Here is a 25,175-nt window from a genome sequence, read left to right on the forward strand (position 1 = left end):
AGTGATGAATTACTAATTAAATGTTCCTACATACTCTGGTAAACTTTGTAAACTACTGTAGAAATGACAGAAATGCTTCAATTATATTTATTTCCTGGGAATTGTTAAGGGTGCCAATAATTGTGGAACAGGTGATTTAATGAAAAATAATTATTTTTTAGTCAGGGATTTTTTTTATTTTCCTACAATTCATTTGAGTTGAAGGCTACATTTTCCTAAAATTTTCAGTGTGACAGTATTCTTCTGCAATAAAAACTGAATTTATTTTAAGGCTTTTAACACATCTCAACCAGGGGTGCCAATAATTATGGAGGGCACTGTATGTAGAGACAACGGTCTCGTCTTACCTTTGGCGTCTTTACTTGAGGTGAGACGACCTCCAGTTTAATCCGCTTTTTGGTCTTCTCATCTTTTTCCTCAACTTTCACCTCCAGCTCTCGCTTTCTGCTCTTGCCTGAGGAGGAAGAAAGGACCATGTTTTCATGTATTTCTACACACTGATCAAGGCCTTGTGTAAACATACAGGTATACTTATAAGCAGTGCTGGGAGTAACGGCGTTAGAGTATAACAGCGTTACTAACGGAGCCTCATTTTGAGTAACGGAATACTTACTTAATTACTTTATCCATAACTGTAACGCCGTTACAGTTACTCGGGAGGTAACGTGACGCGTTATAATTTTATGAATTGCAGCGCCAGTGTGCACTGGCTGCTGACAAAATCAAGGAGCAAATGGCAACGCCGCATAAATCTGTACCAAGCCAGCTTTTAGTATGCTCACTCATTCACCCTTTGCATGCATGAGAACAAAATAGCTGAACGTGATTTGCTAAAAAAATAGTGTTGTGGGCGGAGTGTCGGCTATCTTGCTCCACGAGCGTAAACACAAGTCATTCTACACAGAGTTCACAGGGAGCGCATATAGAGAATAGAAGAGACAACGGCAGTAAAGCTGCGAGGTTGCATGTTCCAAAGGTAAATACCGGAATCATTTCACGCCAGTTGCAGTCAAATGCAATACTTTTTATATCCAAAGTGTACTGTGCCTTGGAAACAAAGTTATGTCCGTAACGAGCGACTCTAATTTCACTAAGCACCTCTCAACATCGCATGGTGGCACGCCCCGTGTAGCTAGTAGTTTAAGCTTTATCGAAAAGGGAGACAGGCAAGCCAAACCTGATTTCTCAGGACACGAGTGAGCTCAACAAAATAATTGGCAGGTATGTGGTTGAAAACATGTTTCCCCTATCCACTGTGGGGTCGGAGTTGTTAAGGGCTCTTGTTACAAAAACATAAAATAAAAAAAATCCATCTCGTGGAAGAGAAATGAGCACATCCCTAAAAACGATGTGAACTGGATTAACCTTCACCATTGATAGTTTTGCTTAAGATGCTATCAAATATCTTCTTGACCTAACATCACAGCCAACATAACATCACAGAACAAGGATGAAAACCCCATTTAACTGTTTCTTTGACATTTTAAGAAAAAGAAAAAAAGTAACACAAAAAAAACCTTTTCCTGGTAACTACATACTTTTATAGTGAAGTAACGCAGTTACTAACGCAATTACTTTTTGGAGAAGTAACTGGTACTTGTAATTAGTTACTTTTTCAAAGAAACTTTCCCAGCACTGCTTATAAGCAATCAGTCACGAGAGGCCGTGGGTTTGTGAGCGATTTATAACGACTAAAGGGAGTTGTAGCACGATGCGAAGCACAATGCGATTCCTCTTTTGGAATGGTGTGTGTTTACACCCGATTTACAATGGCTATCAGCCAATCACCAGATCGCAAATACTTAATAGCTTTTTTATGATGACCATGTGTACGCTTATCTCATTTGTTACATCAACACAAATCGTCGTGAAACATGTAAAGAGCCAATTCCACGGGGAGTGATTTCAAGGCAAAAACATTTTTAGAAATGTGCATTTTTCTTTATACACATCCATTTCAGATCTGCTCTTAAACAATATCCACTCAAATCTTCCTTTTCAAAAATGAAAATCTGTTTTAGGAAGCTTACGTTTAAATTAAAAGCCCAAATGGATAAGTAGTGCATATTGACAAAAATATCCATATACAGCTTTTCTAAAACATTAGAATATCATGGAAATCACGTGTTATGGTAATCTATGGGGTATAATCAAGAGGGAAATGAGGATCACCAGACAACCAAAAGACAGCAAAGCATCAAAGATTATACTTGTATCTGGGCTTCCATAACTCCCATGCAATGCCCTTGCTATTGACTCGTATGTTAAGAGGTATACGGGCAGTGATGAAGGCAAAGAGATTCCTAACCAAGTATTGAACATTGACACATTTATAAAGTACCAAATTTCGACTGATCTGCTGTGATCCAAATTTCTCTCTTCTTTTCAGAGGAAAACAGTGATTTCATCACAATATATTTTTTTTTTTTGGAAATCTTGTATTTCATTGGGTATTTTTGAGCTGGAAGCCCAAAATATGCAAAAATATACAAATTACTTATTGAAATAGTTTAAAATGTGCACACCCCATGTTACTTATTATCTAAACGTTTAACATTTTTGATGGGATTATGGAAATTAACCCTCTGGGCGCCACAGGCGACTTTTGTCGACGAGATGCCGTATTGATTACAACGGCCGCTTTTTTCAAATAGGATATCAAATGTAGTTCAACTTCCACTCCATTGGGTGGCAGACATGTAGTAGGCCTACTTCAGTTCTAAACACATTGGGACGCCTTATATGGTATTTTGTTTAAGAAAACTACAAAACTACAAACCTCGGACATTGCGGAAGTAAGTTCTCCCCTGTGAAACAACGCGAAAGACGGAAGTAGCCTTGTAGTGACATTACGTGGATAATTCTACTGAATAAACGACCAAATGCACTCAAATGGTAACTTGTCATGATTGTACATATGTATTCATCATATATTTCGCCCCTAAATGAGGTAATATGCAAACAGGAGTGTATTTTCTGCCGCGTTATACTTCCCATGTTACTGTTGCCTGAGGGAAACTATCGACAGCCAATTCGTCGAACATGGGGACTGTAACAAGAAAACCCTTCATTCATTCACTTGTAAGTACACAGTAGAAGTGTTCGTTTCTGCAGGAGACTTGTATATTGAGGAAGGGAAGGTTTTTTCCGATCGAGATGCGAGGTAATTTCATGCTGCTTTGTATAGCCTAGTCGCTATGCTGGCGACGTTCATTGCAACGACAGGGGAATGATGCAACGCGTCGTAATTTGCCTGTTACAGAGTCAATATTCATCATCTGGAGGGTGACAGTGGTCAGGATGTTTGTAGAAGAGCTTGTATACTAAGTAGAAAAGTAAATGAAGACAAAAGAAGTGCGCATATTCCTGCCAACAGTGGGGGATGGAGTGAGAGGAGTATATGCGCCCGAGACACAGAGGTCTCGTGCGCATTCTACTCGGTGCAAAACGGAAGCATAGTTCACGCTACTCGACACTGTTCCTGCCGACTGCAGGTCTAAATAAATAGCAATGCTATTCTAATGATATAATAATAGTAATAACTATGTCCAATTGCGACCTGACTGAGTCTATTATTTGCAACAAAAAAGTGTGATACCAGCTGGGGTTTGGTGCATCAGAAAGACATGGGCGATATAGGCTAGGTAACCAAACCCCCCCCCCCCCCCCCCACACCCCCCCCCCCCCCCTCACACACACACACACACTTTCCTTATATCACCTATTTGTACATCAGTAAATGTAACACTGGGTTTGAATACATATTTGCACAAGTTCTTAGACATGTAGCCCATACCCAGAGTCCTTCAGGGTGTACGCTGACAGGCCTACTGTAGGCTACTGTAGGCCTGCTGTAGGCCTACTTGGTTCAAAGACACACAAATGGACAAAATGCACATAATACCCCTAGTGTGGATAGAATCTGTATGCTGGGCATTGCTGTGAAGGTTGTCCATGCACTAAAAAATAACTTGTCACCTTCATAGACCAGTCCCTACAGGCAAAACGGCAACCGTCCATTCACTTGTGTTTGTCACTATGCTACATTGTTGCACTATATTAGTTACAAATTACACTTTTAGTGTACAATTTATTGCTTTCTAGACCAAAATGTATTCACAGAACATAATAGTGAAGGTGTCTGGGGAAGTTTTATAAATTAAATTAGATAAATTATTAAAAATATTTTGAAAATATGCAAAAATATCCAATAACTCATTATAAATTCAAAATGGCCGACACCATATGACGTCATAATATGCAAATTAGATGGGATAATTTACTCCCAAAATAAACTTTGGGTCATCCTCAATATTTGTCTCTTTAATTGTCAGGCTCTATCTATTACCCATGTTAAGCCACAGCCTTTTGAATATAACATGTCAAAATCATCAGTTTTGGGCAAAAACCTGTGGCGCCGAGAGGGTTAATACACTTTTGCATGATAATCTTTTTTTTTTTTTTAAAGGAGCTGTACATACAAAGCAAACACACACCAACATTGAGGTCATTATTCTACAGTATTCCTGCAGGAAGTCCAGGTGTCCATACCTTTGGGTTCGGTCTTTCCTTTCATCTGACCAGTTACGCTCTTGGGTGTCTTCGGGGTCTTGAGGGCCTCCTGTGCTCCATCCCCTGTGACATAAAAAGGTAAGCGGTAAGCCTTTGTGAATGCTACTGGAGAGAGCTCTTGTGGGATAACATATGAATGTAAATGTGAAGAGATACATGTGTTAAATAATATGGTTTACTTTGTGTAAAATTGTACGTCAATGTACTGTTTTTCAGATTTGCATACAGCTCTCCCTGCCAGAGGTCTGCAGTTGCTTCAATGTGCCGTTTGCTGCAAAATTTTGTCTTCAACACATGCAAGTCTTTTTCCATAGTAAATATACTAATAGTCATAGGATATGGGTGGCACGTGTCAGACACCAACACCAGACACCATCATTGGCTAGCTGCTGCTCTTTAGCATAAGTACACAAAATATTGCCATCTACTTTTTCCACCCACACATCACCTGCTGCTTTAAACTGACATGACTGAATGATTAAAAAAACCCTCTAATCTGAGTTAAGGTGGCAGTTGTAGTTTTTATTAGATTCCTAACCAAATAGGTCAACTGCTGTCTGCAATGATAAAGGATGCCAAAAACATGATGTTGATGTGACAGATTATGCATGGGGCTACATTGGAACAGAGAACATTTAAGATATGAGAATAAGCACTGGCTGTGGTCACCTAGGGTTAGGGCTATGGTACTGCAACAAGATGACAAGTGAAAGATGAATGGGTGTCAATGGAGTTTCCTGCAATCATATTTTTTTCTGGTGGTATAATTCTTGCCCAAAATATTAATATTCCGTTTGAACTAATGTTGTACTGCTAGAACTAATAAGAAAACATTTGAGTACTGTTTAGATTTTTTTGCGCCACTAGATCATTACATACTGGGTCAGCAAGCTCAATTTATGAGACCAAATCCATGAACATTGGCAGAATGCTAGCGAGTACAGGTCAAAGACTTCTGCCCTGCTGGAAAAACTTAACACCTGAAAAAAATGAAAATACAGCCTCTTATATAACACCAACCATAGTTCTCACCAGGAGTATTTCATATGAGATTTGTGACTTGAATTGGCAGTGGCATTTAATTTTTTTTTTTAGCATTTAGCCCTACGGACCCGCGTTCGCCAACTAGTGGCAGCTACGTGGAAATGTGGCTCAGTGAAACAATGGGAGATGACCTTCTCATAGCTTAAAGGTTCTCTGATGGGAATCAGAGCAAGAGAAAGGGAGGGAGCACGCAAGCGGGACGTCAGAGAGGAAATTAATCTTAAGTGTCCCACCTGTCGTTGACGGGACAGTAGAGGAGGACGTAGAGGCCGGGGGTCGACCCCTTCTCTTGGGGGCGGGGGTGGGGGTGGAGGCGACCACCACAGCAGACTGACCAGGCTTGGGGGTGGCACCGGCAGTCAGTCTCGGCTTGGGGGTGGCTGCGGCAGTCAGTCTCGGCTTAGGTGCGGCTGCCACAGTTGGACCGGCCTTGGGTCCAGTCTGCCGGGGTTTGGGTGCGGACGCCGCCGTAAGCCTGGGCTTGGGGGTGGCCAGGGCAGTCTGTCGTGGTTTAGGCCCTGACTGCCTCTTCCTCTTTAGCCCAGCTGGGATGGAACCAGATGATGCAGGCTCCTGCTGAAGTGCCTGTGTACACAAAAAGACATAAACTTAGCCTGATTATTGCGACTGCAAGTCTTTTTAAGACATTGGTCTGGCAAACTAGCGCTGTCAACCAATTTGTTTGTGTGAGATGCAAAGGGTGTGTCTTGCTCAGATTCACAATATGCCTCAATATGCTATTGGTTGAGGCTAGGCCTGGGTCGGTACAGAAAAGTCACGGTTCGGTACGTACCTCGGTACAGACCCCACGGTACGGTACATTTTCGGTACGGTACAGGGTAAAAAAATAAATAAATAATAATAATTATTGTTATTATTATAATTATTGTTATTAATCATTGTCCTTGGGTATCTTTTATTGAAAGGTGCTTTAAATATTTTAGACTACTATTATTATTATTGGGATATTATTATCATTATTATTATTATTATTATTATTGCACACAATCAAAAGCCTATTAAATGCTATTAAAACAACAATCATTATATAGAATTACCTTCCACATCTTGAAAAGGCCAGAAACACTGGTTGTCAGTGTAGTTTTGACAAATTACTTATTTGGTAGTCTTATATAGATCTTCAAGGACAGTCTTTACATAGCTTTAAGGACCTAGCCTTTCTGTCACAGCTGAGCACATTCCTGCATTTGGAACACGGCTAACATTTACATTGCAATGACGAACCAAATAAAAAAGAAGCCCATCACTTGGTTCTACTCGATTTTTCGGTCAAAATAGTTTATATAGCATAACACCTTTGAGAGCAGCTTCAAGGACAGGGGGGATGCCCTCACGCGACATTGGAGTTAAAACTTTTCAGGCAGAGGATTCTTTTCCCGTGTCTTGTTAAATGTCAGGTAAGACAACTGTTATTTATTTCACAAGATTAAGAAACGACATACAGCTGAACTGACTAACTTGGTTAGCAGTAAGACCGTGTTTTTGTTTGTTTTCCATCGCGCTGGCAGGCTTGTTTTAAAAGTAGTCGCGTTCACTCGGCAGCTGATAAATTCGCTGTTATTAGGCTGTCGGCAACGTAGTCTATCGATTTAGAAAGACTTTAAACTACTATTTAACGGTCAAACACGAGTAGACAAACTGCTCGACATGGCACAAGGTGATGAACTGAAAACTATACTACTTCAATACTACTTCAGTGACATATTACGCAGGTGGGTTTTCAAATCCCTGTCTCCCCATTCATGCTCGCATGAAGCCGAATGCATAATGAAGTCTACCTTTGCGTAGCAAATTTGAAGGCGGGTTTTGGATGGCAAAACCAATCGGGAGTGCACAGATGCAGTGGTTACACGTGTTCTTGCCATACACATTAAAGAACTCCGACGCAAAGTGCTTGCTTGCGCGGAACTCTTCTCTCACGCGCCACAAACAGCTGCTGCGCTTCCCATATAAATAATTTCATAGCGTATCGAATGTATTCTCCGTAGCAATGCGCGTATCGTTCCGTGACCCCCGTACCGAGGTCGGTTCGATACGAATACATGTACCGACCCGGGCCTAGTTGAGGCTACAATATGTGTCATGCTAACCCACTAAAATAAAAAAAAATACAGTTTAGACTAAGGCTTTTCTACAAGAAATGTATAAATCTGTTCGCTCACACTCGAAGATCTTGTAAAAAAAAGTTTGGAGTTGTGCACACTTTCTGGACATTTTTTTTTTTTAAATTCACAATCGATTAGATCACGCATTCCTTCAATCGCCTTCAATTTTGTAGGAATTGCCAGGAATATTAGGGGTGCACTACTTGTGGAACAGGTGATTCATGGAGGGGTCAGTGAGCTGAGGGTTACACTTTTTGTAATGTTATCAGAGCACGCCCATAGTTCCGCAATAGAAACTGGATTTATTTGAAGGCTTTTTCTCCCTTATCTTAACCAGGGGAGCCATTAATGATGGATGTGTGTGCATTTTTCACCTGAGCAGCAGCAGCTTTTTCTGACTTCGTCTGCTCTGGGGTGCCGATGGCTTTCACTTGCTGGTGTTTCTGTGGAGGAGTTGGCAGAACAGTTATCAGAATTTCAAAACTTTTCTTTCACTCTTTGTGGGGTTACCTGTTATGTTATGACTGTGAAATTCTTTTTTGTGTGGTATTTTGACTTTATGATAGGACAGTGAAGGTGGTGACAGGAAGTGAGTGGGGAGAGAGAGACGGGGAAGGGCCGACAAAGGATCCGGGCCGGGAATCGAACCCGGGTCAGCCGCATGGTAGACGAGTGCCCTACCGCTTGTCCACAGCAGGGCCAAAATAGAAAAGTGAGGAAAAATTGATTTTCAAGGCTGGAATCGGCAGGGATGGTGCATGTGCGTGAGGGTTAAGACAAGGCTGTGTGAATCTCACAGCTTACCTTAGCCGGCGTGTGTATAGCTGGCATGGGAGCAGCCACTGTGGCCTTCCTCCCTCTCCTCTTGGTCACAGGTGGTGTGCTGGCCTTGACCTCAACCGCGGTGCTTTCTGGCTCAACCTTTGCCCCCTTCATGGGCCTTGAGGCGTTCCTGACGCGTTTCGGTGGCTCCGTCGTCGGAGGTTTGAGGTTGGAAGCAGCATTGGTAGTCTCCTAAAACACACGACATGCTACTTAAAAAGGCACACTGTGCAGGAAATGGTCAAAAAAGGTACTGCAACTATGCTGCTCATTGAAATTGGACTGCCTATAGCCAAATTTCTTTTCATGAAAGTTTACTAAGTATTAAACTAATATTTTCTAATATGGCCCAAGTTTGCAGCTGAAAATGGCTATTTCTGGAAATTCAAAATGGCGGCCCATGGAGAAGATCCCCCCTTTTCCATGTATGAAAAGTGCAATTTTTCCAGTCATAATGAATACTTAGAATTTGACGGTGGTGGCAAGTATTCATGAAAAAGGTAATATTAGTGAATGGGAATAAACAATCAACAATCTTACACAGTGTACCTTTCAGAATCAGACTATGAGTGTGTGTGTGCCTGTATAACCACAGTATGAGAAGACAAAGCGTGTGTGTGTGTGTGTGTGTGTGTGTGTGTGTGTGTGTGTGTGTGTGTGTGTGTGTGTGTGCATACCCTCACCTGAGCTAGGGCTGGAGTGGCCTCTCCCTGGGGAATCGAGGCCTTCCTCGCTCTCCTCTTCCTCACCACAGGTGTGCTGGGCTTCACTTGACCTTCATTACCCTCAGATTTAACCTTTACCCCCTTGGTGACCTTTGCAGCCCTCGGGGCCTTTCTGCCGGGGCCCTTCTTGAGGACCGAAGTGCTGCTGTTGTTGTTGTCGTTGGAGTCTTCTGAAAGGGCTCTCTGGTTAAAGGCAGGGACTGGCGGGCGAAAGAGTGGCATGTGCGTTTCTGGCTGCTGCTGCTTCTGAACTTGTGCATGGTTGTGCTCCAAGGGTGTGCTGGTGTACATCGGGCTTGTCGCGGCCATCTGCCCGGGCCTACGGGATGTGATGTGCACCAAAACCACGTCATTGGCCTCTTCTTTAATGACCGTGCTGCCTTCAGTGACCGAAACCTGCAGGGTGCCACTTCCTGCGGGACTCCATGCGCTGGCTTCTGGAACCGGCTGGACGGCAGAGCCAAGGTGCTGTTTCTGGGGCTGCTGCTGGTCGAGGCGTGGGGACATTTGGTCCTGCCTCTCTGCGACAGCGTAGATGGGCAGCGGTCTTCCGGGCGTCAGCGGATGGGCGCCGAGCGAGTAACGCCGAGCGAACAAGCCAATGCGCTCTTCCAGGGCCATGCCCAGGGCCTCCGTCGCCTGGGAGATGCCGACGAGCCACTGCTTCCTGAACTTTTCAGGCACGCCGACAAGCTGAACATGGAACACATGCATACGTCAGGTAATCGGTCAGATAACAAATGATAGTCATCATGGGCAAGTTCAATTATTGCTACATCAAGGCAAACTATTACACCAGGATCAATTCATCATGCCCATTCCTACAATGTTGTTTCCTTTAATGTGTCGTCATCCTTAAAATATTCAGAAGCAGTCTAGTAATAGACTAGTTTAAACCATTAACTCTACCTGGCTCTCAGACTTCAATGACTAAACCTCTGAATGCTCCACAGCAAGAGTGAATAAAGCTAAACCCCACGCCATTACCTCATGGGACAATGCATTGGAAGAACTATGAAATAATGAAAAGCCATGCTTCATGCACGTTTTTGGCATCTTTAGTGTGTGCCGATTGCATTTGGCATATTTGATTAAGAGTTTAAACAAATGTTTCCAGTCATTCAGCCATTGTTCTTTTCTACTCACATAACTTCCTTGTAAAATCTTAAGGTCAATGGTAAAGGGTAGCAAAATATTGCGCTGAATAAATATTGGTGATAAAAAAGTATAGAAACAACTAAAAAAAAAACCAACAAATACCCCCTTTATTAACATGCATGTGACAACAACGTATACAGTTAGAAAGTTAATACATTTGGCTCAGCCGGTTGACTCTTGTTGTGCCAGTGGACCACAAAAGCATCCTGAGTCAATGTAGCAGGAAACGTCCAGGACAGTGGAGGCAGATGAGTCAATAGTATGGCATTTTAATCAGAAAAATCTTTATGGGGATAAAACCCATCACAAACTGTGGCAATACACAGAGAACAGGACACTGCAGTACAGTAGGCAACTTTTTGGGCAATGTTACAAGCCAGTGAAACGATAAAATGCTCTTCGGACTGACTATTACTGTACAAGAGAGCCTGGATTAACAGCAGACAAATTTCATCAGGAAACTAGGAGCCAATCAGGTCGTTGCCCCGCAAAATTGCTTAAAAAGTTCCCCGGTGCACCATCACCTTTAGGAATGCAAACAGAGGTAATATCAAAAGGAAGAGTTGGACTGATTGAACGATGTTGTGTAATCTAGGCCAAGGGAATTGTTATGGCTGAACCCATTTATGCCAAATCCAACGGCAAAAACGCATGTTAAACGCCTCAGCCATTTTTTGGGAAAAGGTACTGTCAGTAGTGGTGTCAACAATGATCGATTCGGCGATCCGAATCGATCCGGGGCATGGACGATCCAGATCCAGATCCGGCAAGTTCCAGAATCAATCCGGCAATTTTTTTAAGTTTCAATTACTTCCATGGATATTTCGGGAGCAAATGAATGTTAAATTAAATAAAAACACTTCAAAACATTGCAAGACTGATACAGACTGATACAGAAAACAGCCAATAAATTGTTGCTCAGTATCTGACTACTTGTATTTCCTCATCATGGCTGAACATTTGCTTTTCAGTAGAAATGTAATGCATTGCAATGCATTGTAGAATCGAATCGGAATCGGATCTAATAGAATCGAATCGAATCTACTACCTCCCGAATCGTGATCGAATCGGATCGTGAGGGCAGTGCCGATCCACACCACTAACTGTCAGCCAATAAAACCTCCATCTCAGCTTTTAAATGCTAATAGTTTCAAGTTTTTATGTGCTTCAGAGGCTAACCATCCCCTCCTCATCAACCTGAAAATTGCACCATGCAGCATCTGCTGCAACGGTCAATGTTGCACTACGCAGCATCCCACATAAAACGTATTTTGGAGCATTCCGAAATGCGAACAGTGTTGAAAATTGCACATGAATGTCTGTAGACTCCTAACATTCTATAGAACCCTTATTGCTATGTGGTTATAGGCTGGTACCTTTTTCCGGTCAGTTCGAGAAGAGGGCTGCGCACAGACCAGCTCCTGAAACTGGTGCCGATCGCGGAATGGCACCATGGCCTTCTCATAGACGTAGCCCCGCTCTGACGCGTCGCTGAAGTACTGCACATGGTATAGCACACTGTTCAAGCCTACACATACCAACACACACAAAAGCGGGGATGGAAAATACATAGTGAACATTGTTAAAACATTTTCAATCCACATTAACTGAAGTAGATGATTTAATTTGAACAAAAACAAAATGTGATGACAAGAACAAGTGACTTTACCGTTCTGCCTCATGTGCTTGTTTGAGCGGGGGTCCATGGTAACCATAGAGGGCCACCAGGGATAGCCTAGTATTTTGGTCCAGACCACGTCCCCCAAGGAGAACCGCTCGTGAACCGGCCCAGCAAGACCGCCCGAATGCCGTTGTCTCATCTCAACTCTCTGAGAAGATGAACAGAAATGTGGAGGGAAAAAGAGACAGAGTTATATCGTACCGTCTTGTGTATGCATGCATGAGACAGACAAAAATGTAAGTGATTACTTGATATACAGGCTGTACGATCAGAGGGGGGAAAAAAAATGATACGCGATAACTACATGCAATACGATATTCAGAAAGCGTTTTTATTGTCTTTAATTTGTCGGTCTGTGTGGGGGGCGTAGGTTTGGTCATGGCAGGCTTCTTGCACATTTGTTGATATTCAGCTGGTGATTGGACTGCACAGAAATGATTTACTTGTTGGCGATAATTAAGTCATTTTCGCCATACTCAAATCGCCACTCTAGATATCGCGATTTCGATACATTTTCGATATATTGTGCAGCCCTACTTGATATGTTTTGTAGAAATGCACAATAAAGCAGACTTTGAACATTGTAATCTAAACACAAACATCTGTCTACCACTTAACTACGCCAGAGTTTTTGACCAGCTAATGTTGACGTCTAAGGTAATCAATCTATCTTAGCCCTGTAGTTCATTTGAGGGTTATGCAAAAAGTTGGAACTTCAGCACTGTTGCGTCATTGAAACAGAAACGTACATTAACTTCCAAGATTCAAGATTCAAGATTCAAGAATTTATTGTCATTGTCAAAAAGGCAACGAAATTGTGTTTGGGGTACAATACTTAGTAGCAGCAGGTTTCCAAAAGTGCAAAAAGAGGTAAAAGTGACACCAGTGCTTGACCCTCCCAGCCCATCCCACTTAAAGTGCAGCAGAGATTAAGTGCATAATACTCGACACCCCCCCCCCCCCTCTCAAACATCCTAGTTCTCATTTAGTTTATCAGTCAACACTTCCTACATAGAAACTTAACTTTACAGTTTAATTTCTGTTCACTTAGCTAGCAGGTAAAATGTTGGTTCTGTGCTGTATACAAGATTTTTCTTTAACCAATTAAGATCAGGAGCAGCTTCTACGCAACACAACCTATAAGACCAGATGCTGCGTCTACAGCAGGGGTGGGGAACCTTTTTCACTCAAGGGGCCCCTTCAAAGTCATCCGAGGGCCATAAAAGTCCTCAGAGGGCCGTACTATGAATACAAACCAGGATTTCCCCCTGCACTTTAGGCCTATATTGAAGGCAGCCACAATTAAAACAGACCCTACCTTTTTCATGTCTGCTGAAAGCTTAATTGTATATTCTAAGATTCTATTATTCTTTTCTTTTTCCTGCACATTCTATTTCTATGTATATGTTGTGTGTCTGCCTATTGGGCCCTGAGCCTGTAATAAAGTTTATATATATATATTACAAAATAAGTCATATTTCATGAGAAGCTGCATAACATTAAAATGACATCAGGGGCCGGATAAAATGGCCCAAGACATAGGTTCCCCACACCTGTCTACAGTAGGCTATGTAAATTTACCTTTAGCGGCATTGGCCATTCTGTTACATTTTTGGACCCGTTAGGCTTTACTTATAGAATGTATAGTAATATACAATCTATGGTTTTACTAGGTTACTAACAGAGTACTGCACTGGAAGTACAGGGACATTATTGAGAATAAGAGTCAAAATATGCAGGTTGCTATAGTCCTGACAGACTGCAAAGTGAGCGGAACAGCTCTACAGCAGCCATGAAAGCCATGTGTGTACATGTGTGTGTGTACCCTTGCTCAAAAACAACTGCACTGCAACAAGTGACACTGCAAGGAAAAAAAATAATCCATGACTTTACCGGGCTACAATGTGAAGCGGCGCACGCTTGATCCATGGCAGCAAAGGTAGTGACTGACGTAGTGGTGGTGGAGACTTTGTATTCAGCGATGTGATTGGACGAGGTGGTAGCCGCCGCGGCTAGTTCGCCTGACTTCTGCTCGGCAGCCAGTGGCGACTGGAGCTGCTTCTTATGGAGCTGGGCTCTCTTGTGAAGCGATGCCTTAGCAGCGTCGAGCGCCTTCTGAGCTGTCCTCTTCTTCACCGGACGGCCTTTCCTCCCCCTCCGAGGTCCGGGAGGCCCCATGTCCCTCTCCTCCGGTGTGGACTCTACAGCAGCAGACATAGTGTTGGCCGGCCGCTCCCTATCTTCAGCAAAACAGGTGGGGGAGTCGCACCTGCCGTTGGCTACGGGCTTAGTATTGCCACTCGCAGCCGACAGCAGCTTCAGCACGAGGTCCTGTGCAGCGGTAGCGGGGGCAGGGGCTGGGGGGGCCTGGGGCGCAGGGGGGTCCGCTACACCACCACCCCCACCACCCTTCATGGTGGCCTCCTGTGGGCCGGTGGCATTGCAGTGTTTGGGCTGCTCTCCGTTGTTGAGGACGCGCGCGGTGAGGTCCTTCAGCTGCTCCAGGCTGTGGACGTGGTGGGGGGGTGCGGCGGGGCCGTGCCCGTTCTGCATCACGCTCCTGGGCAGGACGCCGTCTTGGGCCGTGGCAGCCAGCTGGGTGGTGGTCTTATCCATGATCAGGGTGGAGGAGTCAGGGTGGGGGGCACACACTTCACCCCTGCCCTTCAGACCACCGCCGCCCAGGGGATCAGAGGACTGCTTCATGCTGACGGGACTGCGGGGCTCGAGCATTAAGGGAACAGAGCCTCCCTTACTGTCCATGCCATTCAGCCTTCTTCCCTATCCTGAAACACACAAGCAGGGGCGGGAACAACGGTGAGGAGTGTACTTGTACCATGTTTGTGACTGGATGCAGGAAAATATGTGATGGTACATAGAGGGAATCAATTATGCTGCAAGGATTCATCCAAAAGCTCTAACACCTACTTTATGTGCAATAGAAACACTATGTACACTCCACAGCTACAACATTTTATTTTTAAGGGAATAAGAGACAGTATTCTAAACATGTGCAACAAAATAATAACCCATAGAATTTGGTTTAAATCAGACTAAGGACACGAATGAAGACAACTTATCCATTGCCTCAAGAGAAGAACACAGACTCTGGTAACCAACTGAGGATTCCTCAAAGCAGAGGTTGCACCTGCTGCGACTACAGAGTACGCAGAGTACGACCCACAAGACATGCTGTGAGTTCAGCAGCACTGCCTTTCGCTGCAATAAGGTTGTTGTGACAGCCAACTCCTACCCTCATCACCCAGTTAGGCTTGAAGCCAACCACATATGTTAACACAGAATAAAACATTAAGCGGGACCAACTTTTCTACAGTTTTCTACGGTATAGAGCGTAATTAAATTAAGAAATGCACCGACAATTTGCTGGATAAGATGGCTACCCATTCGCTCATGATAGTGGGTGGCCAGCTGGTCTCACAACAGTGCGGCTGTCCTAAGAACGTGTCCGTAAACGATATGGGGCAAAGAAATAGAATACAATGTAGCTAGAAGTGAAAGTGTTCAAAACGAATGGAACGATTGTGCAAATGCGATGCAAATAGCTGGACCTTTAATGTCGTTGTAACAAAAACGTTTGTGCAACAGTAAATTAGAACTAGAACTACCCTCTGTTTTGTTTATCAGCTTCAATACTTGGCTCATGTCGTTCTAAAGTGCAACTTAGCTTGCTAACAGCCGTTAGATACGGAAAAAATAGGCGGCTTATGTCACCAGCTGTTCGGAAGATATGCGCATGGTTTGAATTACAAAGTCTCAACGCTTTATAGCCCGATTCATATTCTTAAATAACATTAGTTCCTTGACGATTTAATGCTGCATGGTCAGCCAACTGTTAACCACTGGGTAGGGCTCAGCTGAGGTTTGCATTTCAATTGCTGGCTTGCAGCTAACTTTCAAATCCTTGCAAGCGACTCTGCCAATGCAGTACCTACTTAGCATCTCTATGCATTGACGTTATTGAGGGTTAAATGCTGGTGAATGACTGTCCATTACCAACCATTTCCACAAACTCGTGGAGGAGTTTACATACCACCCTAACGATGATCTAAAAGTATGCCAAATGATATCGGTCACATAGGACAGGTTGGCAACTTGACATTTCTCCAGGCAGAAAAAACGCCGTGAGAGCAGGGCACAAAAAACAAGCAACCACTCACAGTGGATCTTCCCCGCGTCATGTTTACAGTTACTTAGTGAAAAGATAAGTAATACGCTTATTTAAACCAATGCATACAGGTGGACGACGCAAATTCAAATTGCTGAATGGATATTTCCAAACGAAATCAAATTACTAATGTAAGACTGAAACATCAAACAACTCAACCTTAGTGCGAATTTAAACACCCACAGCTCAGATAGAACTAGATGTTCAAAATAACTGGAAATATTGACAGTCAGATCTAGTCATTTGGAGCGACAAGGCATGCTTACTGTACAATCGTGTATAGCGATAACCATTTCGGTTACATCTCGGACGACAGGGCATGAAATTAACAAGTGTCAACAACGCTCTCCCTCGATATACAGTTAAGGTTTATAATACGTTAGAAAACTTCATATTTGCATAGCACAGCAGAAGGGTTGGCGCATTCGGCGCGGCTAGCTAAACAGCAGCAATGCATTTGGCAAGCTAGAACCAGCTAGCTTCTTCATTGAATATAAAGAGGCTTATGGCATGATGTGCTAGCGGGCTAGCTACATGCACGACACCGTAAGATCTGGTGTTGCTTTCCTTTTCTTTTAGATCACGCAAAGGGTAAACTGTCGATCATTTACTTTTCATCAAATATGTGTAAGATTTGGTCAACAACTTAATGCAGTATAACCTGTCTGCCGCATCTTGGGGACGCCGACTTCCATTCAACTCGAATCAGTGCTTGCGGGAAATTCTCTTCCCAACCAGCGCGAAAAATACTCACTTCTGATTGGTCGGTCCAGGCGCAGGGCTTAACCGGCCTTTTCAAAATTCGGCTTTGCCCTCCAAAGCGTTTCCAAAGCACATCGCTGCAGTTACCTCGAGATTAGCTGCAAAGACATATACTCGTTGCTGTTACAACCATTGCAATATCATTTCTGTGTTGTTCACTAGTTCGATGGATGAGATCCGTGTTTCGAGAAATTAGTTGGCTAGGATAGGCAGGCGGTCTGGTGTCAATACGTCATGGAAGAGGGCGGGATGAATTTAGGGTTGCCAGATACGAGGACTCTGAATGATTACACCAGAGCCCTTGATACGAATTACTGTATGATTAACGAATGGGTCTGGGTTACACCAGTGAGAGTAAATAGGAATCCGTGGGTTAGAACGACACTGAAGAGGAGAAATAAAGGGTAGAATAGAAAAGAAAGCCTTTCTTGTCAGACATAGGTCTAATTATAGCTGCTCCATGAAGTGCACACACAGGCATATCATTATATGCACAATATACAATACTGTAAAATTACAGAACTTAAACTGTCTCCAGGCCTTAGTTTTTACTTTTTTAAGCAAGTCTACACCATTATTGTCTGCTTGCAGGGTCAATTACTTTGGTTATCAAATAATTAATAGTTTCGATTGAGTAGTGGGTTCTGCCGAGTAGGTATACTAGGCCAGTGGTTCTCAACCTTTTTTGAACAAAAGCCCCATTGACCTCATGATAAGCTTGATCTTATCGTAAGTTTGCCAACGCCCCCCTTAGGATTGAAAAATGAAACTTCTCAACGCCCCCCTAGGGCTCCCCAACGCCCCCCAGGGGGGCTGTTTCGCCCCCGTTGAGAAATAGGCCTATTCATGCACCTGTTTCTACCGTGAAGGTCTGCAAAGAGAGTAGAATATATCACATTCTCAAAGACCGGTTCAGAAAATTTAGATCTGAATAAGAATAGATAAGAACAGAGATCAGACCAGAGACCAACTCTCTAGCCATTTGTTTGTTAAACTCCTCCTAATGATTTGACTGAACACACACACACACACACACACACACACACACACACACACACACACACACACACACACACACACACACACACACACACACAGACTTCTGCAAACTTATTTGAACCGTCCAGTCATTTTATTACATGTGACACGAACGTCTCTCTATATATAACGAAAAAACATCAGTGTATCCTTATCCTTTATTAATCAAAGTAACAAAATAACAAATATTAATTACAATCATATAGAATTTATTTGAGTAATAAGATCAATTATGGCGATTATTTATTCATTCCTCTAACATGGACGCTCCATCCATATGAATCAGTTAATGGGCAGTCATGGGTAAGCGACTAGGGTGTCAGACTTGTAGCCCAAAGGTTGCTGGTTCGACTCCCAACCGTCAGGTTGGTGGGGGGAGTGACCAGTGCTCTCCCCATCCTCCTCCAGGTACTATACCCTGAGCCTGGTACCGCCCCGCCGCACTGCTCCCTTGGGGCGCCATTGGGTCTGGCCCCTTGCACGTTGAGGCATAAAATGCAGTTTCGTTGTATGCAGTGAACACTTTCTTTAAACATCTGGCAACCCTGATACGAACGCCTTTGGTAAAATCAAATCTTTGTCATCTGAGCTGTCTCAAACGTCAATTTTAGGATTTGAGGGTATGTATGGGGACACGTACACCTCTAAATTTCTATCCTTGCCATTTCTGTAATTTTGTATTAGGTGATTATATAGCTGATGATATTAACAACGCGCCCGTATTGGGCAATCGTATAGTAGACCGCGTCACTGCAGCCAAAAGTCCGCGCACAAAAGTTTAATTTCATTGGCTGCTGTTTCTGTCGCTCATAATAGGGCGGGACCCCTTGTAGTTTCTCCGTCAGCGCTGTCACCGCTACAAAGTTGTCCTGAGATGGCTCCATGGCATCACATTGAGCAACCGAGCGCTCCAAACTTCAAGAATACTCCCTCTGTTGGTCACTGAAGAGTGGAAGAAACGGAAGCAAATGACTGCTGTTGGTTTCAATAAGCTGTTTCATTGCTTGAACCACTGTGGAAGGGGAGCAAGGACATGGGGAGACAACTTGATTTTGTGACAGGCGCTAACATTAGCACCAGTTATCGTGAATTAATTGCGTCAGGCCACCGTATCACTTTTTCAGAATAGATTTAGTTTCTGTCTTTTACTTATTATCATAAAACAAAGGAATAACAATGGCTTTAATTTTGTTTACGAGATCACGGACTCCTTTAATGCACACATCCAGGTCATTAAAGAACGAATTCAGAAAAGGTAAGACCTTTCAAACCAAGTTATGACAATAATGCTCGTTGCTATAGTAGTGTATTAACTTTTTGTTTTTTCATGTTTGATGTGATGATGATAGGATACTGGTACAGTGGGAATGGGATACTAGCCAACACGTTAGCTAGTCTAGAAGTAGCGTTGTCTGACAGACGACTGGCAACGAAGTGACAACCGGGCAACGGTGTCCAGGTCAAACGAAGAATGAGTCAGTCTGCGTACTAGCATTACAACTTGTAATGTCTTTAATTGTTACTTGTTTGTAGCACGTATACATTGTAGAGAGGGATTGAATTATAGGTATTAGGGATTTAAGCGACTGGCACGATAAAAACGCAGTCCGAAAGTTTATGACCCCAGCTAACCTAAGCTAGCTTAAATGGATACGACATAACTAGTGAGCTACAACAACCGTTCAATTTGGGAAATACATGGCATTGTTTTCCACAAACTGACTGTGTACAGTTGAAACCGTTTTTCATTCTGTCATAGAGGTGGGGTTTTGGATTAAGCCCCTTGGGTCTTTTAAGTTTCATTTTATTTTTTGAGACTAGGTGGACATTGCTGACATGCACCTTTGCATTGTGCCTAGTACCTGGCAACGTGTAAACACGTGCGAGTCTTTTATGTCCAACGTACAGTCATTGTTTTGCGTCTATGTCACATTTGACAAGTAAGGCCCTATATATTTAGTCATACTATTATAGTGTTAAGTACGTTCCAGAAGGGCTGGTGCAACATGGCTGAAAGTACCGCAGTTAGTTAGGTCATTGTCGGTATCATAAAGGAGCCATTTTACTACCCTACTGTATAAATTCTTTACCCACCAATTTTTAACACAAACACAAGTGGCAGCTAGTTCATTCTGGCATAAGACTCCCCATCTGCGGATGGTGAGGAGTTACAAGGTGTTTTGCACAGGTTTTCAAGGCACATTTTTTTTTGGTTATGGAACTGCTTGACAACTCCTTTGACGTTTTTCCGATATGGTGCACAGTGATCTGCTTTAGCCTTAAATATATTGGATGCTACTCCATAATTGAACATTTTTGTGGGTTGTTTAATATTATGGTTTAAAATTTAAACGAATACGACACTAGATATTGGCGTTATTCCACCTGGTAACAGCCGATCTAGAATGTTTTTCACTAGAACTATGCTGTCTCGACGAGACTGGCTTCTATCGAGGCTTGTGATTCCAAAACAAAACTGCTGCGAAATGATATGAGCTGTTTGTGTTAAAGACTTTCGAGTGCTCAAATACCGACTGTGGTGTCACAGAATGTCTTTAAGACCGACATGGAGAATTACTTTGCTGTGACAATTGTTTATACGACGTGTTTCCGTGCTCTGTGCAAGAGGGAGAATGCTTGCTGAAACATCGTCACCCGATGCGAGGTTATCTGAGGACACCTCAGTTCCCCACTGTCTGAGGCGAGGCGAGTGCAGTCTGCGATGGCAGTGTTTCTCACCCAATTCATCGCAGACAGGCGCTTTGCTGTCTTGCTTTTGTCTTACATTTGTTTAAATCAAAAATATATCATCTGCAAGTTAGGAGGGTTTAACTTATTGAGTATTGTGATTCCTTTGAATTTTCTAGGTCACCCCCCCCCCAGAAAAGAGCATCCTGCAGTGCCTCTGAGCTAACAACCATTTTGAGGATGGCCAAAAAAAGACATCACACTTTTTTATTCGACATCAATATGCTTCTAACAACCATTTTGATGGTAGAGTATCATTTATTGATCCCAGGGGGAAATGTAAAGCAAGGTCATGTTGGCATTATGTGGCTTATGCAAAGAAATGTATGTTGTAGCTGGACAAATTAGTCTTGTGCTTTGATTTGTTTATTGTGACATGATGCATTGTGCTGCGCGCTCTAGGAATCTGTTGAACTTGATAATGATTCTGTTTTCTGCTGTGATGACTGACTCAAACAGCTGGAGCAGCTATACCAGCACCGCAGCACTAAACCATCACATTAAAATCACTGGCTTCACACCTTCCCAGTACAGGGTAAACATTAACCCACCTCGGCACATATGAGCAGTTGGCCTCAGCTGCGACTAGTGTACTTCCAATACTGTACGTTCTCAACCGGCTCTCAAAGCTGTTAGTGCTAAATCAACCAAGCTATGTACCACATTTTACAAACTCTTTATCTTCGTTAATGGTTTGCACTTGCAGGCTTTCTTTTGGTACTGCTGTTATGATGCTCTGTTATTCCTTCTTTGGTGTAGTTAAGAGCCAGCTCAGCTGTGTCACTGTGTTCTAAACCTGAACATGTTAACTTATGACTGGGTAAGGTTGCACAAGTTGCATTGTTCCGCCTGAATGCATGCAATGTAGTTGATGGTGCGTGCATAGGCACAGACGTTGGTCCATGGTTACCATTGGACCGCACGCAGGTTAAGTTCAGCTTATCAGAGCGAGCCTCTTTACTGAGATGGAGCCAATGAGGCAGTCTACTGAGGGGTGGCAAGTGAGCCGGGTTGGCCATGTGTGTAATGGGTGTCAGTCAGCTGTCAAAGTTCGGCTGTAGAAACAGAGACGATAAGGTAGAGACAATGCATTAGGAGTTTCTTCCAGAAATCCACATGACGTAAGGTTCTAAGTTGCAATCTTATGGCAGCCACGCCCCTTTAGGAGACTTGGACGAATGAATGGAGTCAAATGGAAAGTCACACCCCTTTAGGAGACTGGACTTGATCCCACTCTTGCATGGGTGAAACGTGGTATGATCTATCTTTGTTAGCATATTGAAAATCCTTGGTACAACGTCAGCAATGATATATTTGACCTTCTACCTCTTTGTGTATTTTCTCTCTGACGTTAGTAAAACTCCCACCCGAAGCCTCATATGCTGGCGAATGAGCTAGTGGCCACTGGCCAGACCATTCAGCTCACTGGCTAGTATGTCACAGCTTGTTGGGTTGTTGCTAGGTCGACCCTTGAGTGGCATACTGAGTATACCTTGATTATGCATGTTAATATACCATTACCTCATGATTACAATAAAAACATTGGACTCATTCGATCAGAAAGTAACAAATGCTGAAAGTGTTGCCAAGTGTCTAGCACTTGGGGTCATTTAAGTCTTAATGCCCTTTTTATGGACAATTTAAAACCTTTGCTTTCCTGTGTACCAGTTTGTCAGTGGAATTGGGAAAGATGATGGTGTTTGGATTTGACTTCTGGCTTGAAGCACATCTGTGGACAGCAGTTTCTAATCTGTTGAATGAAAGTCTTGTTTGAGTATCATGCCAATCTCATGTACAGTAATTTGATTTCTGGCTGTGCAGCTGTCTCAACATGAATATCCAGAGTGACCAAAATCCTGTTGAGCCTCCTAATATTCCCCAACATTTCTAGTTATTCATTGTGACAGCCATGGTGAAACATGCATGGCTTTGTCTTTTCCTTTCTCCTTGATGTAGGCCTATTATCCACCATGTTGTGCAAACCCTGTTGACTTTGTCCCTGTGTGGCTCATCTCCAATCCATCTGAATCTATGTGTGAAGGTGGTCACAGGGCTGAGTGTGGAATCATCTGAAACATTTCTGTTCTTCTTTTTTGTTTGGCTTTTTAGCCTTTGTTGAGATAGGACAGTTGAATATGGTGGCAGGAAATTAGTGGGTGAGAGATGGGGGGAATGACCGCGGGTCGAAATCGAACCTGGGTTTTCAGTATAATGGTGCTGTGCTTTAGCCACGGTGCCCGTGAAACATTTTTACTACCGGTATTCCGCTTCAGTGGAGCTCAGTGTAGTGACCCTTTTCTTAGATGTGTTATCGTCACACTCCGAAAGAAGCCTGCTCACCCTGATAAGAAAACACACACACACACACACACACACACACACACACACACACACACACACACACACACACACACACATACACACGTGTACTTTATACACAGGATTATTTTTGGGCACATGTTGGGTTGACATGGCATGGAAGATGGTGTTTTATAAGGTGTAGCAGACAAGAAAAAACAATATACAAGTAGAATTTCAAAGTATGAATCTAACAGGGATGACGTATGATGTGTAGAGTTGTCTAAATGACCGGGCTAAACACACACACGCACACGCACACACACACACACACACACACACACACACACACACACACACACACACACACACACACACACACGTGTTGGCTCAGGAACTGGAACAGTGTCATTTCTGTCATGACATTTTCTGTCTGGTACGGTCTCCTCTGGGAGGAAAAGTCCTGCAGTCTACCCTCTAACTTGACCTAGTTTAACTTCAAGGAAGCCCTTACCCACCCTGTAGTGCTGTTGAATGATTTAGTGGTTTTTTTTTAGGAGATTGAGTTGTCCAGAAGTATTATCATTTTAGATTTTAGGAGGTTTGACTTAAGGTTGATGTTAGGTTTAAAAACACACTCAGCTCAAGATTTCAAAACTTCTGAACTTTCTCTCTCAAGAAGTCAAGTTTTTGACTGAAAATGACTCGACATTTCTCAATCCTTGATATTCCTGTAGATCTCCAGTTAGTTTGGGAAACACACCATTTTTTCCCCTTGCTCAGCCGTCTCACCAATGCCACGAAAGCAGTGTTTTTCCACTTGGCTGTTACTGTGGCAACGGAGCTTCAGAAAGCAGGAAGTGTAAGGATGACCGAGTTTGTGTGTGAATTACAGTCTTGGCGCCACAAAGCCACACCCTGAAGCTCACAGATGTGTGTGTCTGTGTACGCGTGTGTGTGTCTGGAAGTCGTTTGGCTGTGGCAATGGTGTCTTCTTGGAAAAGGCATTGGGCCTGATTCCATAAAGGAACTAGCACTCACACTTGTAGCACAGCTTAAAGCTAGTTTGCACACAGCTCATTCATCAGATTAGTGCGAGACGAGAACATGGTCAAAGGTTTGCCAGCAGTATGTTCTTTGGCCCCTTTGGAGTTCTCTGCACTCTCTCTCTCTCTCTCTCTCTCTCTCTCTCTCTCTCTCTCTCTCTCTCTCTCTCTCTCTCTCTCTCTCTCTCTCTCTCTCTCTCTCTCGCACACGCGTACACGGTACTAAGGGAAAGTAAAAGTCACACGATGAAGTTTATGTTGTTTACAAAGTTTTATGTTTCATTTATAAAAGACCTGCATATCCAAAAGCTATCATCCAAGTGCGTGGTTGGATCAGTCAGGAGCATCTTTTGACATTTCAAACCGCCACCGCCATGAGCTGCCCAGTGTTGGCCTATTTGGCCAAGTGTCAAGCAGTGTTCCGCCGAGTTATGCGACTTGGTCAAAGTATCCTACTAATAGCATAGCCCTGACTCTAAACTCCAGGTGTAGCACATTCTACTGCCTTGGCAGGACAGCTTGCAGTGTAGGGTGAAAAAGGCGATACACCGTCCGGTGTTGTCCTATTTGGCCAAGAGTCAGCCCCGGACAGAGTCTTGAGGTCAGCTCAAGTTGAGAGGTCAGCTCAAATGTGATCAAATTGTTTCCCTCAGAATTTTTGTTGGTCAAGGTGGTGGGGCGTTAAAAATATATATTTTTTGGTTAAGCAACTTTAAGAAATTGCATCCACAAAATGAAATCTTTTCAGGGGACCTAGTCAAGGTGGTAAGTTAGGTGTTTCTTGTCAAGGTGACCACCCTAGCAATGAAGTGCTGGTAGAAACCCTGCACATGTCATGCATGCAGTTGCGGTCTGGTCTACAGTCTAGACACCCACAGTCAGCAGGTTAGGTCCTCTGGCGGAGTAGTGATCCCCTAACTGATCCTGCTCTCGGCTTATTAGCCACCCACAGATCTAGCCCGTCGTCGC

The 25,175-nt window shown here is 43.3% G+C and overlaps 2 protein-coding genes across 6 annotated transcripts in view; one reads left to right on the forward strand and one right to left on the reverse strand.

The window, feature by feature from the left end:
- nsd2 (nuclear receptor binding SET domain protein 2) overlaps window positions 1-17,233 on the reverse strand; it is a 33,752-nt gene extending 16,519 nt beyond the window's left edge. Inside the window, exons 1-10 of one of the 2 annotated variants that reach the window (XM_063184045.1) lie at window positions 17,069-17,233; window positions 14,022-14,914; window positions 12,117-12,276; window positions 11,824-11,975; window positions 9,248-9,982; window positions 8,547-8,756; window positions 8,117-8,185; window positions 5,850-6,201; window positions 4,552-4,635; window positions 348-454 (exon numbers count right to left, since the gene is read on the reverse strand). In XM_063184045.1, coding sequence (XP_063040115.1) covers window positions 348-454; window positions 4,552-4,635; window positions 5,850-6,201; window positions 8,117-8,185; window positions 8,547-8,756; window positions 9,248-9,982; window positions 11,824-11,975; window positions 12,117-12,276; window positions 14,022-14,891 — 2,739 coding nt within the window. In that variant the 5' untranslated portion in view covers window positions 14,892-14,914; window positions 17,069-17,233. Of the gene's footprint in view, window positions 1-347; window positions 455-4,551; window positions 4,636-5,849; window positions 6,202-8,116; window positions 8,186-8,546; window positions 8,757-9,247; window positions 9,983-11,823; window positions 11,976-12,116; window positions 12,277-14,021; window positions 14,915-16,975 lie in introns of both variants that reach the window. The other variant, XM_063184046.1, reaches the window with a different exon arrangement.
- A 1,716-nt stretch (window positions 17,234-18,949) lies between these two features.
- Window positions 18,950-25,175, forward strand: part of letm1 (leucine zipper-EF-hand containing transmembrane protein 1) — a 46,426-nt gene continuing 40,200 nt past the window's right edge. For all 4 annotated transcript variants that reach the window (XM_063184047.1, XM_063184049.1, XM_063184048.1 and 1 more), the window contains exon 1: window positions 18,950-19,369. In XM_063184047.1, coding sequence (XP_063040117.1) covers window positions 19,291-19,369 — 79 coding nt within the window. In that variant the 5' untranslated portion in view covers window positions 18,950-19,290. The remainder of the gene's footprint in view (window positions 19,370-25,175) is intronic.

The sequence above is a fragment of the Engraulis encrasicolus genome, chromosome 19 (assembly GCF_034702125.1).
Source record: "Engraulis encrasicolus isolate BLACKSEA-1 chromosome 19, IST_EnEncr_1.0, whole genome shotgun sequence".
Classification (NCBI taxonomy): Eukaryota; Metazoa; Chordata; class Actinopteri; order Clupeiformes; family Engraulidae; genus Engraulis; species Engraulis encrasicolus.